The 18,112-nt window shown below is 44.3% G+C and overlaps 1 protein-coding gene across 5 annotated transcripts in view; it reads left to right on the plus strand.

Annotated features, from left to right (window-relative positions):
- LOC140398533 (signal transducer and activator of transcription 5B-like) overlaps nt 1-18,112 on the plus strand; it is a 190,263-nt gene that overhangs the window by 151,491 nt on the left and 20,660 nt on the right. For all 5 annotated transcript variants that reach the window (XM_072487310.1, XM_072487312.1, XM_072487309.1 and 2 more), the window contains 7 exons: nt 1,482-1,633; nt 4,916-5,071; nt 5,730-5,909; nt 6,146-6,233; nt 8,029-8,151; nt 8,238-8,330; nt 9,696-9,902. In XM_072487310.1, coding sequence (XP_072343411.1) covers nt 1,482-1,633; nt 4,916-5,071; nt 5,730-5,909; nt 6,146-6,233; nt 8,029-8,151; nt 8,238-8,330; nt 9,696-9,902 — 999 coding nt within the window. The remainder of the gene's footprint in view (nt 1-1,481; nt 1,634-4,915; nt 5,072-5,729; nt 5,910-6,145; nt 6,234-8,028; nt 8,152-8,237; nt 8,331-9,695; nt 9,903-18,112) is intronic.

Below are 18,112 nucleotides of genomic sequence, written 5' to 3' on the forward strand. Positions count from 1 at the left end.
AATTTACTACCTAAACGCATTATCCATTTCAACTATGGTGTTCTCTGGCAGTCCAATGAGGCAGAACCCTGTGATTAAGGAAACGTTTCCTTTTGTCCAGTTGTTTAAATCAGGCAAATTTGTTGGAAATCAGTGACAATACTAGAATTGGGGTTTCTCATTAATTGGATTCTATAATGTGCTAAATGTACTTGTAATATTTATTTCTGATGTTGAATCATTGCAAATACTATTTTTGACAATGTGGGTTTAAAACATGGCCATTGGTGCATAATTGTTCTCATCCAGTTAAGGAGTGTGAATGCTGGGAAATGGAACACATTTCTACTGTATCATCAGATGCAGACAAAAGGTCCCTTATATTTTCACCCCAAAATAAGCTTCGCCTCCAGCATAGGATGATAGAGCACAGAAGTATGTTATTTTGTCCATTGTTGGCTGTGCCAACTCCGTTAGAACTACCCAATTAATCCCACTCGTGATTTCCCATAGCCCTATTTTTTTCCTCCCAATATTTAACCCATTCTCTTTTGAATGTTATGGTTCAATAGACTTGCACCAACCTTTCACGCTGTGTATTTGAGATCATAACTCAATGTGTGTACTAAAATTAAAATCCTCATTTTACCCCTGGTTCTTTTAGCAGTTACCTTAAAACTTTGCCACCTGGCCACTGACGTTTTGTGCTACTAGGAGCAGTTTCTGCTGATTTACTTGTTCCAAATCATGACTGGTGTTGATAACCACCACCAAATTTCCTTGACCTTCTCTGCTCCAATGAGAACAACCCGAGCATCTCCAATCTCTCCACACAATTGAAGTCCCTCAAGTACTTTCTAGTAATCCATTCTGCATCTCCTCCCAAGGCTTTTTAAAAAATGCTTCCTAAAGTGCAGTGCTCATAATTTGACATAATTCTCAAACTGAGACCTAGCCAGTGTTTTGAAAGTTTAACCCTAACATCCATGCTGTAGTACTCTCTCCGTTAATGAAGTAAAAAATCTCATTTTATTTTTATTAACTACCCTCTCAATTTGTCTTGCCACGTTCAAAGATTTATGTATATTGATGCTCAAGACTTTCTGTTCTGGCACCCCTTCAAATTTGTACTATGTACTTCCCACAACTTCGCCTCATTCCTCCTACAGCAATATATCGCTCCACACCTCTGTGTTAAATTTCATTTGCGCTTTGTTTGCCCATTTCACGAAGTCTGTCTTTCGTCCCTAATCTATCACTATCCTCCTTATTGTTTACTACGTTTCTGAGTTTCATATCGACTGTGAACTTTGGAATTGCGCCCTATAACCATTGACATTAATGCACACCAGAGCATCACTGTCAACCTCCCTCTAGTTTGGAAAAACATCTGTTCATCCTAGAAAAAAACTTTGAATATTTCTGCAGAAACCAGTACGGCCAATAGACACTGAAGAGTGTGATTTCTATCAAGAATGTAAATTACTCTGTACTTGTTGCAGGACTTAGCCGAGAAACACCAAAAGACATTACAGTTGCTTCGTAAGCTGCAGACAATTATTTTAGATGATGAATTGATTCAGTGGAAACGTCGCCAGCAATTAGCAGGGAATGGTGGTCAGTCTGAAGGTAGTTTGGATGTGCTTCAGTCATGGTAAGAAAACTCATTTCAGCTAGCAAAGATGTTTCAAAATTGTAGAACTGCAAGAAAAAATGCTTTTAATAGTTACATTCTACGCTTCTGAGTTATTACCATTTTGTTTCACCATGCCTTTTCAGTTAACCCAGAGTTTGTCCAAGACAAAAACTTGGGCAGATGATTTCAGTTCCCAGCTTAGAAATGTGTCTCTAATTCTCAAGTTTGACACGGCTTCCATCGAATTTACCACTCGAAAATAGGAAGTTGGGTAATGATGTCTGCTACTGTGTTCTTGCGCATCTTCCACCCCTGCATTGCTGGGAGGTTTGCTAGTCAGCCATTCCCTGCCTGTCGCTTGTATAAATTGCAATAGATAGGTAGATGGGACCTAGCAAGCCATCCAACATCCCCGTCTTCTATCCATGTTACTGTTTCTTAGACATTGGCAAGAGACAAATGGTAGTAATCTCTTCGGTGACTGCAGAAGGCCCACCCATGTCTCTTTTACATAAGAACTAGGAGCAGGGGTAGGCCATCTGGCTCCTCGAGCCTGCTCCGCCATTCAATGAGATCATGGCTGATCTTTTTTGCACTTTCCAGCCTGAACACCATAACCCTTAATCCCTTTATTCTTCAAAAAACTATCTATCTTTATCTTAAATACATTAATGAAGGAGCCTCAACTGCTTCACTGGGCAACAAATTCCATAGATTCACAACCCTTTGGGTGAAGAAGTTCCTCCTAAGCTCAGTCCTAAATCTACTTCCCCTTATTTTGAGGCTATGCCCCCTAGTTCTGCTTTCACCCGCCAGTGGAAACGACCTGCCCGCATCTATCCTATCTATTCCCTTCATAATTTTATACGTTTCTATCCTTCTAAATTCCAACGAGTACAGTCCCAGTCTTTGAAGAAAAATAGCTGAGTAGTGGGCATCTCCTTCTCCATTCAGCTCCCTAAAGTTTATATTTATTTTACCTTGGCTTAGATATGAAAGTTGACCTGACCTCTGGGGCCCTCAGTTGGCTTTCCACATTACAGTACTGCAGGAGCAGACCAACCTTTCAAACAGTTCACTTCCGGTTTGGATCCTACCAGGCATCAGCTCTGCATTCATCAGGACCCCTTGCTCAAGGAACTGGGTCATGGTATACGGATGTCCTGCCCTAATCCTCATGATGGATTCAGAAGAATCCAGTCCCTTAGTTTGCAAGGCAGTCGAAGTGGTATTCTTTTTCCCTTCAACCTTTTCTTCCCCATGGTTAGTGTTTGAGCTCTGTTTAGTGCTTCCCACAATAATTAGTTGGGAGTTTCAGTGTTGAGGATCTTGGTCATAAGTGCTTTGCTACCATTTAATTGTTCATTATTTCAGAAAAGAAATGGAGGACCAAATCTGCAAGCAAATTTCAGAGATCTAAAAAGAATCAGCACAGATGATTTGGCCTGTCATCCTATACTGGCTATTTTTATATATTAATGAAATCTGCTTGCCGATTCGCTCCTCCATCTCCTCCCCATTATTTTGTTGCACTTCTGTATGTGCTCGTGATTGTAACTGCTTCTTTTCTTCTGAACTCCAAATAGATCCTGTCTTTGAACTCTCTGGTATCGTCTTTTTCCATGGCTGTAACAGTATCTTTGATCAGTACTGCAACCCTGTTGCAACCAGGAATGTTATGTTCCCACTCTTGGCCTTGCTTGAGCCAGGTCTTCAATCTGCCACTGTAATAAGCTCATTAGGCCACTTGTGCCCACGGCTGATGAACTAACTTATCATGCTCACTACATCTACATGCATGCACTCCTCTGTGCCTTCGTCTGTTTTGCATTTTTCCCTTGTTTGACCCTCCCCTTTCTGGAATGTTCTTTATTCTAATACTATTTCTCTCCCAGTCCTCTTGCAACTTGTTTCTCCTCTGTGATCCTTCATCCTGGTCCTGCCACCCATCAGCCACCTCTCCCCCGCTATTTCTCACCGAATTAGTTCAAAATTCCCACTGAAGTACTCATTAACATCTATAATTAGTAACACATGGCACTGGCAACACTCAGAAATTATCACTCTTTCGGTCCCGCTATTTAGCCTCCCCGCTACCTCTTTAACTGTCTGTAGGACCTTAGCCCTTTCCTATGTTAACTGATTTCAACATGAAAACTTACTTCTGGGTATTCCCCTTTTCCAAAGCCTCCCACCCCCACTGAATGTTCAGCACCTGGTGGTCTTCTCGCCCTGGTAGAATAGAGGCAACTCGCGTTAATAGTTGGAGAAATGCCTGCCTATCCCCCTGCTATCAAGCTCCCTATTACAATTGCACAACTATTTTTTCCTGTAACCTCCTGTGCAGTCATTTTTTCCACAATTCTATGGAATTGCTTTAGACTGCAATCTTCCCTGAGGGGTCATCATCTTTGAGGTTGCATTTGTGAGTGCCATGCTACTGGTGGATTTCTGCACTGTCGCCTCCTCTTGCCATGTTACCACGCACTCACTCTCCTCATGAATTCTCAGGCTGCCAGTTTGACCACATCCAGTATCATGCAAGAACAGAACCTTCAGCCTCCCATTATGGTGATGTTGACTGCTTTTCCAGTGCAGAAATCTGAGCACCTTCTGATTAAGTTTCGTTCAGCACATAAGGAACACTTTGGAGTTCCTGTATGGTGCAGAATGTATCTGCAATCAGTTATTTTCCCAGAAGTTGTTGATCTACCTAGTGTAAAGCAGTCATTCAACTATTTTTAGATTTATTGTCATCTGTACCGAGGTACAGTGAAAAATATTGTTCTGCGTACAGTCCAGGCAGGTTGTTCCATACATGAAAAATATATCCCTCCCATTCAAACTTTCTGATGCCATGCAATTAGTTTCCATACCAAACTATAAATGTCCTTGGATTCTGAATTGCAGACTATTCAAAAAGTTTAAAGAATGCAAGCTCTAATTGCAGGTAAATGATATTTTACAATCTTCATATTGTGTCTTTTAATATGTTGATTGTGAATGTAGTGCATAGTTAATCAGAGCCAATATTGGAAGCCAGTATTTGAATCTCACATTTGCAGATTTTGATATGCACTAATGCCAACCTGGTTGGCTACTGGAAGCTTTTACTGTGAAGTACTATATCATGTGGAAACAACTTCATCTGGCAAAAGTCACCTCGTGACATGTTATTATATACCCATTAGCTTTTTCTAGAATTGTTAAACTGTGATGTATTTATAATGGCATGTAATGATTGGGTCTTTTAAATTCACAATACAGTGCCGTTAACTGGGAAATTTGTTGCACTTGTAGGTGTGAGAAGTTAGCAGAGACAATATGGCAGAATCGTCAACAGATCAGGCGAGCTGAGCACCAAAGGCAGCAGCTACCCATCCCAGGCCCAGTGGAGGAGTTACTTACAGAGCTCAATGCAACAATTACAGATGTGATATCTGCACTAGTCACAAGGTTAGCTATGTTAATGCAACCGTATGTACAGTTTATTGTAAACCTTGCAGAAATGTACATTTATGCAAAGCATGTTTCAACTATTAGATAAAATATATAATATTTGTATTTATTTTGACTTGAGAAATGGCAGAGGCTGTGTTTCATTATCTTAATCAAACATATTCACATTAAACCAAAGAGAAAATGCTGGAAAATCTCAGCAGGTCTGGCAGCATCTGTAGGGAGAGAAAAGAGCTAACGTTTCGAGTCCAGGTGACCTTTTATCAAAGCTTTGACAAAGGGTCAACTGGACTCGAAACGCTAGCTCTTTTCTCTCCCAACAGATGCTGCCGGACCTGCTGAGATTTTCCAGCATTTTCTCTTTGGTTTCAGATTCCAGCATCCGCAGTAATTTGCTTTTATATTCTCATTGAAATTAAGTAGTCAACCTAAAATCTGAATTCTGACATAAGCTTTTATATTGAAAGAAAACTACTGGACAGCCAGAGATTGTGATTAATCTTATTAAATACTAGCATAATAATTGCAGGGAATTGTGCTATTCATTATAGACTTGAACTATTTTATAGTGTGTAATTTATGAAATCAGATTCATTTAAATAAGGTATATAACTATAACAGATTGTACTAAATATTTTCACCTTTTTTAAAACAGCACCTTTATTATTGAGAAACAACCCCCGCAGGTTTTGAAGACCCAGACCAAGTTTGCAGCCACAGTACGCTTATTAGTAGGAGGGAAGCTGAATGTACACATGAACCCACCCCAAGTGAAAGCAACCATCATTAGTGAACAACAGGCCAAGGCTCTTCTAAAAAATGAGAATACTAGAAAGTAAGGCAACTACTGATATTCTGACTTTTTTTCCTTAATGGACAATTGTCCACAATTACAGACCATTATGCAGCATTCTCACATATATACATACATAAATGCACACAGTTTTTTTTAACCCCACAATGATCCAAGCTGGCTGCAGAATCACATCGGTTTGTATCACTAATCTCTTGGAAATCTTTTTAGTTGTGGCAATTTGAAAAGTATTTTTAACCCATTTATGTCTCTGGCAGTGACAGCAGTGGTGAAATATTAAACAACAGTTGTGTTATGGAGTACCATCAAGCAACAGGAACCTTAAGTGCCAACTTTAGAAATATGGTAAGCAAAAGCATTCAGTACGTACAGTGGAGCTTGCTTTCCAGTGCACTTGGATAATTGGGGTTGGGAGCTGCTTCCTGCTTTGCACTCTGGTCTCTCCCCAAGCACAGATAAAACAAACCATAAATGGGTTTTGTGCCATGTGTTTCCTCAAAGGTAATCATAGTCCCATGTCTTATCATCAGGCTTCTGAGCTGTGCAGTGGCAAATGGAATGATCAGCTTATGTTTTGTGTTTGAAGAGGCTTCAAAAAGATGTGACTGGATGGACAATTGGAAGCTGACGTCCGGGACAAAATTATTGGGAGAAATTTTTTGCAAGTGAAATATTGGGGGATATAGAACTTAAATCGAAGTGTGCATTGAGTTAGATAAAAGTATTTGTGGGGGGCGGGGAGAATTTCAGATTGGCAGTTGTGTTATAGCTGTTCACAGGTTTTTGGAATGTGTTCTATGATTGCCATCTGATAACTTTGACCAAAATAAAAATGAGCACAGCACAGACTAATCAACAAACTGCAATTATCAGCAATCATGGATTCTAAGATTTCTTTTGTTATGCTCTTGTAGCATAAACTGCTTCCTTGATGTGCACTCTGACAAAGGAAGGTTCAGACTTGGAGATAACTTCAACATGTTTATTGAACTATTAACAATTCTCCTACTTTGATTCCACGCTACTGTTAATCCGGCTATAGCTACTCAGACTGACCAAACAGTCTGCTGCAATCTAGGTGGTGGGTGTGATATTGAATCAACCTTGTGTACACACTGAGTGTCTCCACTGGAAAGAGGAAGATCATGTGTGCAGTGTCCTTATATATGGGTTGGTGTAATGCCCTCCTGTGGTACTGTCACCTCTGTGTGTATCGTGACTGCCCATTGGTCGTATCCTATCTTACTGACCTATTGGTTGACTGTCTGTGTGTCATGCCTCTGGTGTTCCCTCTAGTGTCTAGCTAGGTGTAGTGTATGTACATTAACCCTTTGTGTACTTACAGTATCACCACAAGATTGTTATTGGGCGTTTTACATTTCTGTAAAATGCATAAAAAGAAACCAAAAAGGAACAAGTAATTTGGCATTTTTCTCCTGTATGTGAAAGATTCTTATATTAAGAATACAAGCTTGGTTTATAATAGAAATGTTTTAAGATGCTTCTGATGTGGCTCTCCAAAAAGCTTAGTGGCTAGGTGCACTGTGAGTGCAACACAAGACATCAGAGGAGGAAATTTCAAGTTTGATCCCTGACCTTTGCACGTGTCTCATTCAGGAAACCAATAAGTAAGCTTTGGTAGTTTTGCAATAGGGGGAGAAAAGTGCAACAAGGTTTTCCACTCCTGATTCCCAATGCATTGACACAAGTTAGAAATATACTTGTATGATCTTATGGTGAGGACAAGATTGGGCATGGCTGTTATCGATGGCCCTTATTTCATAGCCTGCAACATTTGTTGCCTAGCTCAAATGTGCAAAATGAGGGGCTCTGGTATCGGTGGAACTGTTCTCTTATGTCCCTTTCAGAAGAGATGAGGAGTTTTTCTAGTTGTCTTCTGAGCGTGTACACTTCCTATTCTTGTATTTAAATTTTTTTCTGACCGCAAAGCAATTTTTTCTTTTTAAAACTCGCTGGAAAATATAATTTCACCCAATATGTTGACTTAAACAGAAGAAGATGTATTGTCATAAATGTTTACAAGTTAGTTTCTATTTATTCTGGTATAGCCAGCGCTAGTCCTAAAATCAAGAATACTGTGAATCCATTTAGAGTTTGATTAAACTTTGCTTCTTTGTAGTCTCTTAAACGAATCAAACGTTCTGATCGGCGTGGAGCAGAATCAGTCACGGAAGAGAAATTCACAATTCTATTTGAATCACAGTTCAGTGTCGGTGGAAATGAACTGGTGTTTCAGGTTAAGGTATGTTGTACACACTGTTGAGAGATTTGAAGATTGTATGTTGCTGAGTACATGTAATGTCCAAATAATTGTTCTCTTTCCGACAGACTTTATCACTTCCGGTGGTGGTGATAGTTCATGGCAGCCAAGACAACAATGCCACTGCCACTGTACTTTGGGATAATGCATTTGCAGAACCAGTAAGTTGCAAGTTGATGTTTTGCATTCAGTGTAAAATTTAAAATTGGATGAAAGCTAATGGTGATTTAAGTAGACCTACAGTCTGTTTGATCAGGGCTCCATTGAGATTCAAATATACCAACCCGCCTCAATGTAAGAAATACATTCATTATAGACAGAATTTGTTGGAACTCAGGTAGCCAAGTGCTGAAGAACAGAACACTGGTGATAAGTCTTTGTATGCTCAGAAACATTTATTTCCAGAGACATACATTACAAAGCATGCACCTCCAACCCAACAACCACAGTTTTAACCTGCTCCAAAAAGTGAGCGTAGGTGAGTTCTCAATTAATGCCCATCACCTAAATACAACAAAATACCCAAATATATATAATTAGCAGTATTTACGCTTTACTAAAATTAGAACAAAACATTCTGTGGTAATTCTTGAAAAATTGTATGTGATCCCTGCACTTAACTTGCAAAACAATCCGTGGATTCAACTTTTGAATCTAGTGATGTCCAATTTGTGATTTTTATTATGTCCAGTGGAAATAGTCTGAACACTTTTTTGATATTTTAACATGTCACATTTCCTACTGGCTGGAAACCATCATGTGGGGTATCCCATACCAATTTACTGCTTGGGATACCACTCTATAAGAAAGTGCACTTATTTTGAAAACTATATACTGGTTTGTGCAACCCATGGCTCCAAAGCTGCCCTCAGGTTAATTGGTGATATATGAGAGCTGAAAAATAATGGCTAAACAGCAAAGGTAGCTCCTACTGTAGAATTTGTATGGCAGAAAGTAACTTGGCAATTTCTTTTACTAAAAAGCTCAAAATAGTGTGTTCAGGTTTTTGTTTCAATCTTGTTGAAACAAAGAAATCGTTTTAAGTAACACACAAAGGCAACTTACATTTTAGTCTGTTCTTATCACTTTAACCTCAAACAGCTTCAGTGGGTGAGATTTGTCAGTTTGAATCTTTGTTTCAGCTTGTTAGTTACTTGTTCCTAATCTTAAAAAAATGTTTGTGATTTTGGCATGGTGATCGATTCCATCACCTGGGAGATGGAGCAACAATAGCATCAAGGAATTACAGCTGAAATCATAATGCATCACCCCTTGCATCATATTTCACTTCTTTTCACTGGCCTGCCATAGTATCATTAACAATTTTTGTGGTCATTTGTCTGCCTGAGCTGAAGTTCATTCAATGTACAACACTCTGAACTTTCTAGATCTGCCTGTTTAACTATGTATCGATTGGTTATTTGCTGCTTTATGTCTAATAACCTGCACTTTTATTGAGTAATAATGAAAAATTAAGTCGGTGGCATGTTTTGAAGTTCACACTGGTTTTTTGTTTTTAATTTCAGGGTAGAGTGCCATTTGTAGTTCCTGATAAAGTACTCTGGCCACAGTTGTGTGAGGCTCTCAACATGAAGTTCAAAGCAGAGGTTCAGAGTAATAGGGGACTATCAGAAGAAAATCTTGTTTTCCTCGCTCAGAAAGCATTCAGCAGTTCAGCCATACATACAGATGATTACAGTAGTATGACCATCTCCTGGTCTCAATTTAATAGGGTAAGCAATTACTTCAGCAACTGATTGGGGAAAAGCTATTTTGTAATTTTCATTCTGTTTTTGCAGAAGCTGAATTAAAGTTTCAGAAAATTTGACGTTTGAAAACCAGTCATCATATAGGCCTTTCTGTAGGGTTATATCAGAAGTGTAGTTGGCTGAAGTATTAATCATCATTTGTATTCAACATTTCAACACTGAGTGGAAAGTTATTGAAAATATTGCAATACCACTCTTTCATTGCCAAGAAATTATGGATGTTAATTGGTACTGTGTGTTAACTCTAGACGAGCTAAAATATTTATATTTGGCAATGCAACAATAAATAAAGGGCACGGTTCAGTGGATGTGATTGAAAGTCTGTTGTACAGGGTGTTTAAGGCCCATTATTCAACGGAACTTTGCCTTTTTTTTGCCCCGGCGAGGAACTCCCCATCGTGGCTACACTTTAAGTCATGCAGGAAAACCACTCGCAGATAGAGTCACCAATTGCAAAGGCAGCTGCGATCTTTTGACCCCCCACCCCCTCAACGGCGCCACTGAGGCCTCCAGAACCCCACCCACCCACCACCCAACTTGTCCCTTCTAGGTCCTCGAGCCCCACCTCTTATGGACAAAGTGCACCTTGGCCCAACCCCTGACACCTTGGCACTGCCAGCCTGGAAATGCCAGGGTTACCACCATGGCCTGTCCCCACCCACCTAAGGGTTTCCAATGGCCTGGGAGCTTCCCCCTCCCCCCCCACAAAAACAAATGCCGTCACTAAACCGCGCTCTGATGAGATCTACCAGGTGAGGCCGGTGAATCCGCCGAACGTATATTTAAATGAGCCTAATGGCCCATCTCCGAGCGAAATCCAGATCACAATGCCTTGCGAGATCCAGCGGCCTTGACCCGATACTAAGTTGGGTGCGACGGGGCCACTGAATCGCACCCAAACAATTTGCTTGGAACCCCTCCTTTTTCATCATGTCACACGTGCACTCTTTTCCCCAACCTATGGTCAGTTACTGCTGGCAATCTTTCTTTGTCCTTGAATTTTGCAGTGTCTTATTTCCATCTCCCACCTGCAGTTCAAGGTTATACCTTTTTTCCATCCCATCTGAGGTCAGGATGATTGTACTCATCTTCATCAAACCCCATTCTTATTGATATTCTTCCTTCTCATCCCAAGTTTGTGATTGTATTTTTCTGTCTTCCCTTCCATGCCCCCATCCCAACCTCCAATCTCACTATTTCATGTTGGCACACACCATCTCCTCCTCACTCATTTCTTCCTTACCTATTTCAGGTTAGCAATTTACTTCCCACCTCAACTCATTTTGTGCTTCTTTCCTGGGAGTGTCTGCCTTGGCTCAGTTGGCATTCTAAAGATTGTGGGTTCCAGTCTCACTCCAGACAAGCACAAATGTTTAGACAAAGATTCCACTACAGTGCAGTGGGAGCACTACACGGCCTGAGATGCCATCTTTCTGTTGATGTATTACACCAAGGCCTGGTCTGTATGCTCAGATGGGCGTGAAAGATCCTATGGCATGATTTCAAACAAGAGCAAGGGAGTTGACCTGACCAATATTTGTGTCTCAATCAATCTCACTGAAACAATTCATGGGGTCATTACCACACTGCTGGTTGTGGGATCTTTCTCAGCACAACAGCAACAGTTTACAACACTTTAAAAGTATTTCATTGAGACTTCCGGGTGCGGCGATGACCAGCTAAGTCGCACGTTTCGGCAGCTCCCGGTGGAACGGACTTTTGGGCTCTTAATAGGAGCCCCATCGGCAATTTTAACGGCAAATAACACTGTGCAGTAATCCAGAAGGGAATCCCCCCCCCGGACACGGATGGAAAAAAGAGAGGAAAGTAGCCGGATTGCGGTGGATCCTCAAGAGCAGCGGCCAGGAAGGCAGGCACAAAGCAAGATGGCGTCGGAAGAAGGCAGTTTAATATGGGGCCCTGACCAACAAGAGTTCCTGCGGCGTTGCGTAGATGAACTCAAAAAGGAGATGAAGAAGGAGCTGTTGGCCCCGATATTACAAGCGATTGAGGGGCTAAAGGAGGAGCAAAAGACCCAGGAACAGGAGCTTCGGGTCGTGAAGGCAAAGGCTGCTGAGAATGAGGACGACATACAGGGCCTGCTGGTGAAAACGGAGATCCACGAGGCACAACACAAAGATGTGTGGAAAGGCTGGAGGTGCTGGAGAACAATGCGAGGAGGAAGAACTTAAGGATTCTTGGTCTTCCCGAAGGTGCAGAGGGGGCGGACGTCGGGGCATATGTGAGCACGATGCTGCATTCGTTAATGGGATCGGAGGCCCCGACGGGTCCGCTGGAGGTGGAGGGAGCCTATCGAGTTATGGCGCGAAGACCGAGGGCTGGAGAAAATCCTCGAGCAATAGTTGTGAGATTTCTCCGATACAGGGATAGAGAGATGGTCCTCAGATGGGCCAAGAAAACTCGGAACAGTAGGTGGGAGAATGCGGTGACCCGCGTGTATCAGGATTGGAGTGCGGAGGTGGCGAGAAGGAGGGCAAGCTTTAATCGGGCCAAGGTGGTGTTGCATAAAAGGAAGGTCAAATTCGGAATGTTGCAGCCGACGAGACTGTGGGTCACACATCTAGGGAAACACCACTATTTCGAAACGGCAGACGAAGCGTGGACATTTATTGTCGAGGAGAAGCTGGAGTGAGCGGGCCAGAAGAAAAAGAACGTTTGGGACAAAAGTGGGGGGGGTGAATTTGTGGGATGGAGGGGGGAAAAGGGGGAAGAGAAGACTTCCCAGATTGTTAAACCTGCGACCCTGTAACTTCTCTCTCTTCCCCATGTCGTGGGGGAGGGGGTGAGAGAGGATGAGGAGCTGTGGGCGCCGGCCATTGGGGGCGGGGCCAAAAGGGAAGCGTGGGCTTTGTTCCCGCGCTATGGTAATCACGGCGGGAACAGGGAAGCAGGAAGGAGGGGGCCTCGCACAGTGTGAGCCGAGGTCACGGGGGGAAGCCGAGGTTGGCCAGAGTTTGCTGACTTCTGGGATTAACATGGGGGGTGCAATTACGCTAGCTTGGGATCTAGCGGGGGGGGGGGGTTAACTGGGTTGCTGCTGCTGGGGAGAAGGGGGAGCTGGTATGGGAGGGGGGGGGTCAGGGCGGGGGGGGCGCCGCCTGGGGGGATACAGCTACGTGGGAACCGGGAATCGGGTGAGGAGCTGGATTGAAAAAGGAAATGGCTAGTCGTCAAAGGGGGGGGGGGGGGGGGTAGGTAAAGAGCCCCCCCAACCCGGTTGATCACGTGGAATGTGAGAGGGCTGAACAGGCCGATTAAGAGGGCACGGGTACTCGCACACCTAAGGAAACTTAAGGCAGATGTGGTTATGCTTCAGGAGACGCATCTGAAGCTGACAGACCAGGTTAGACTTCGCAAAGGATGGGTGGGGCAGGTGTTTCATTCGGGGCTAGATGCAAAAAACAGGGGGGTGGCCATACTAGTGGGGAAGCGGGTAATGTTTGAGGCAAAGACTATAGTGGCAGATAGTGGGGGCAGATACGTGATGGTGAGTGGCAAACTGCAAGGGGAGGCGGTGGTATTGGTGAACGTGTATGCCCCGAACTGGGATGATGCCAAATTTATGAGGCGTATGTTAGGACGCATCCCGGACCTAGAGGCGGGAAAGTTGGTAATGGGCAGAGACTTTAATACGGTGCTGGACCCAGGGCTGGACAGATCGAGGTCCAGGACCGGAAGGAGGCCGGCTGCAGTTAGGGTGCTTAAGGATTTTATGGTGCAGATGGGAGGAGTAGATCCCTGGAGATTTAGTAGACCTAGGAGTAAGGAGTTTTTGTTTTTCTCCTATGTACATAAGGTATTTTCACAAATAGATTTTTTTTGTTTTGGGAAGGGCACTGATCCCAAAGGTGACGGGGACGGAGTACACGGCTATAGCCATCTCTGATCATGCTCCACACTGGGTGGACCTGGAGATAGGGGAAGAAAAACAACAGCTTCCACCCTGGAGAATGGACATGGGATTATTGGCAGATGGGGGGTGTGTTTAAGGGTGAGAGGGTGTATTGAAAGGTACTTGGAAATTAATGATAATGGGGAGGTACAGGTGGGAGTGGTCTGGGAGGCACTGAAGGCAGTGGTTAGAGGGGAGCTGATATCTATTAGGGCACATAATGGAAAGCAGGAGGGTAGGGAAAGGGCACGGTTGTTGAATGAACTGCTGAGGGTGGACAGACAATACGCGGAGGCACCGGAGGAGGGACTATACAGGGAAAGGCAAAGGCTACATATAGAGTTTGACTTGTTGACTACGAATAAAGCAGAGGCACAGTGGAGGAAGGCACAGGGTGTACAGTACGAATATGGGGAGAAGGCGAGTAGGTTGTTGGCCCACCAACTGAGGAAAAGGGGAGCAGCGAGGGAGATAGGGGGAGTGAGAGATGAGGAGGGAGAGATGGAGCGGGGAGCGGAGAGAGTGGATGGAGTGTTCAAGGCATTTTATGAAAGATTATATGAAGCGCAGCCCCCGGACGGGAAGGAGAGAATGATGTGCTTTCTGGATCAGCTGGAATTTCCTAACGTGGAGGAACAGGAGAGAGTGGGGCTGGGAGCACAGATTGAGACGGAGGAAGTAGTGAAAGGGATTGGAAGCATGCAGGCGGGGAAGGCCCCGGGACCAGACGGATTCCCAGTTGAATTCTATAAGAAATATTTGGACTTGCTGGCCACGCTACTGATGAGAACCTTTAATGAGGCAAGGGAAAGGGGGCAGCTGCCCCCGACTATGTCAGAGGCAACGATATCGCTCCTCCTAAAGAAGGAAAAAGACTCGCTGCAATGCGGGTCATACAGGCCTATTTCCCTCCTGAATGTGGATGCTAAGATCCTGGCCAAGGTAATGGCAATGAGGATAGAGGATTGTCTCCCGGGGGTGGTCCATGAGGACCAAATTGGGTTTGTGAAGGGGAGACAGCTAAATACAAATATACGGAGGCTGCTAGGGGTAATGATGATGCCCCCACCAGAGGGGGAAGTGGAGATAGTGGTGGCGATGGATGCCGAGAATGCATTTGATAGAGTGGAGTGGGATTATTTGTGGGAGGTGAGGAGGAGATTTGGCTTTGGGGACGGGTATATCAGGTGGGTACAGTTGCTGTATAGGGCCCCGATGGCGAGCTTGGTCACGAATGGACGGGGGTCTGACTATTTTCGGCTCCATAGAGGGACGAGGCAGGGATGTCCTCTGTCCCCGTTATTGTTTGCACTGGCGATTGAACCCCTGGCCATGGCACTGAGGGGTTCCAGGAAGTGGAGGGGAGTACTTAGGGGGGGAGAAGAACACCGGGTATCTCTATATGCGGACGATTTGTTGCTATATGTGGCGGACCCGGCGGAGGGGATGCCAAAGATAATGCGGATACTTCGGGAGTTTGGGGATTTTTCAGGGTATAAACTGAACATGGGGAAAAGTGAGTTATTTGTGGTGCACCCGGGGGAGCAGAGCAGAGAGATAGAGGATTTACCGTTGAGGAAGGTAACAAGGGACTTCCGGTACCTGGGGATCCAGATAGCCAAGAATTGAGGTACATTACATAGGCTTAATTTAACACGGTAGGTGGAACAGATGGAGGAGGATTTCAAGAGATGGGACATGGTGTCCTTGTCATTGGCAGGTAGGGTGCAGGCGGTTAAAATAGTGGTCCTCCCGAGATTCCTTTTTGTGTTCCAGTGCCTCCCGGTGGTGACCACGAAGGCTTTTTTCAAAAGAATTGAGAAGAGCATTATGAGTTTTGTGTGGGCTGGGAAGACCCCGAGAGTGAGGCGGGGATTCTTGCAGCGTAGTAGGGACCGGGGGGGGCTGGCACTACCGAGCCTAAGTGAGTACTACTGGGCCGCCAATGTTTCAATGGTGTGTAAGTGGATGGGAGAAGGGGAGGGAGCGGCGTGGAAGAGAATGGAGAGGGCGTCCTGCAAGGGGACTAGCCTGCAAGCAATGGTGACGGCACCGTTGCCGTTCTCACCAAAGAAATACACCACAAGCCCGGTGGTTTGGCTACATTGAAAATTTGGGGGCAGTGGAGACGGCATAGAGGAGGAACGGGAGCTTTGGTGCGGTCCCCGATAAGAAACAATCATAGGTTCGTTCCGGGGAGAATGGATGGGGGATTTGGAGCATGGCAAAGAGCTGGGGTAGTACAATTAAGAGATCTATTTGTAGATGGGACGTTTGCGAGTTTGGGAGCGCTGACGGAGAAATATGGGTTGCCCCAAGGGAATGCATTTCGATATATGCAATTGAGGGCTTTTGCGAGGCAACAGGTGAGGGAATTCCCGCAGCTCCCGACGCAGGAAGTGCAGGATAGAGTGATCTCAGAGACATGGGTGGGGGACGGTAAGGTAGCGGACATATACAGGGAGATGAGGGACGAGGGGGAGATCATAGTAGATGAGCTGAAAGGGAAATGGGAAAAAGAACTGGGGGAGGAGATTGAGGAGGGGCTGTGGGCGGATGCCCTACGTAGGATAAACTCATCGTCCTCGTGTGCCAGGCTAAGCCTGATACAATTTAAGGTGCTACACAGGACGCATATGACTGGAGCACGGCTTAGTAAATTTTTTGGGGTAGAGGATAGGTGTGCGAGATGCTCGAGAGGCCCAGCGAATCACACCCACATGTTCTGGTCATGCCTGGTACTACAGGGGTTCTGGGTGAGGGTGGCAAGGGTGCTTTCGAAGGTGGTGGGGGTCCGAGTCGAACCAAGCTGGGGGTTGGCTATATTTGGGGTTGCAGAAGAGCTGGGAGTGCAGGAGGCGAGAGAGGCTGACGTGTTGGCCTTTGCGTCCCTTGTAGCTCGGCGCAGGATATTGTTAATGTGGAAGGAAGCCAAACCCCCGGGGGTGGAGACCTGGATAAACGATATGGCAGGGTTCATAAAGTTAGAACGGATTAAGTTTGTGTTAAGGAGTTTGGCTCCGGGGTTCACCAGGCGGTGGCAACAGTTCGTCGACTACCTCACAGAAAGATAGAGGGAATGGAAAAGAAGTAGATAACAGCAGCAAACCGGGGGGGGGGGGGGGGGGGGGGGGGGGGAGGGAGGAATCGGACGGACTCTCAGGGATGTTATTGTATATTTATAGGTATTTGGTATATGTAATTGTATATTGGATTGTTGGACTGTATTTTTGGAGAGTATTTATTTTGGACAAGGCAGTTGCCGTTTAGTTTTTTTGTTTTTGTTTATATATATATATTATTTATTTATTTGTTTAAAACTGGCCACGGTTATTTATATTGCTTTATTGTTGTGTAAAAGAAACACTACGTATTGTTATGTTTGGCCAAAAAAACTTGAATAAAATATATATATTTTTTTAAAGTATTTCATTGACTTTAGCTGCTTTGGGATGTCCTGAGGCTATATCCAAGCGTGTCTTTATTCTTTACATTGGCACTGTTCCTCTTTTTAAAAATAACATAGTCCCAAGTTCTTGCGATCAATCTTCCCTCACCACTTCCACCTCATGTTTTGCCCCTTTCTCATGACAAATGTGCATGTTCCAAGGATTAAAAGAACAATGAACAGTACAATACAGCACAGGAACAGGCCCTTTTGCCTTCCAAGCCTGTGCCGATCACGCGTCCTATCTAGACCAACCGCCTGAATCCTTCCACACCCCGTCTGTTCATGTGTCGATCCAGATAAGTCTTAAACGTCGCGAACATATCTGCCTCAACCACCTCACTTGGCAATGCATTCAAGGCCACCACCACCACCCTCTGTGTAAAAAAAAAAAAAAACATCCCCCCACACATCTCCACTGAACCTATCATCCCATACCTAGAACTTGTGCCCCCTTGTAATTGTCATTTCCGCCCTGGGAAAAAGCCTTCAACTGTTCAACCTACCTATATCCCCATAATTTTATAAACTTCTATCAGGTCGCCACTCAGCCTCCGTCTCTCTAGGGAGAACCATCGCAGTTAATTCAATCTCTCCTCATAGCTAATGCCCTCCATACCAGGCAACATCCTGGTAAATCTTTTCTGTACTCTCTCCAAAGCCTCCACGTCGTTCTGGTAGTATGGTGACCAGAATTGGACACCGTATTCCAAATGTGGCTGAACCGACGTTCTATATAACTAACGTAATTTACAAGCTTTTATACTTGATACCCCGTCCGATGAAGGCAAGCATGCCATATGCTTTCTTTAC

The sequence above is a fragment of the Scyliorhinus torazame genome, chromosome 21 (genome assembly GCF_047496885.1).
Source record: "Scyliorhinus torazame isolate Kashiwa2021f chromosome 21, sScyTor2.1, whole genome shotgun sequence".
Lineage (NCBI taxonomy): Eukaryota > Metazoa > Chordata > Chondrichthyes > Carcharhiniformes > Scyliorhinidae > Scyliorhinus > Scyliorhinus torazame.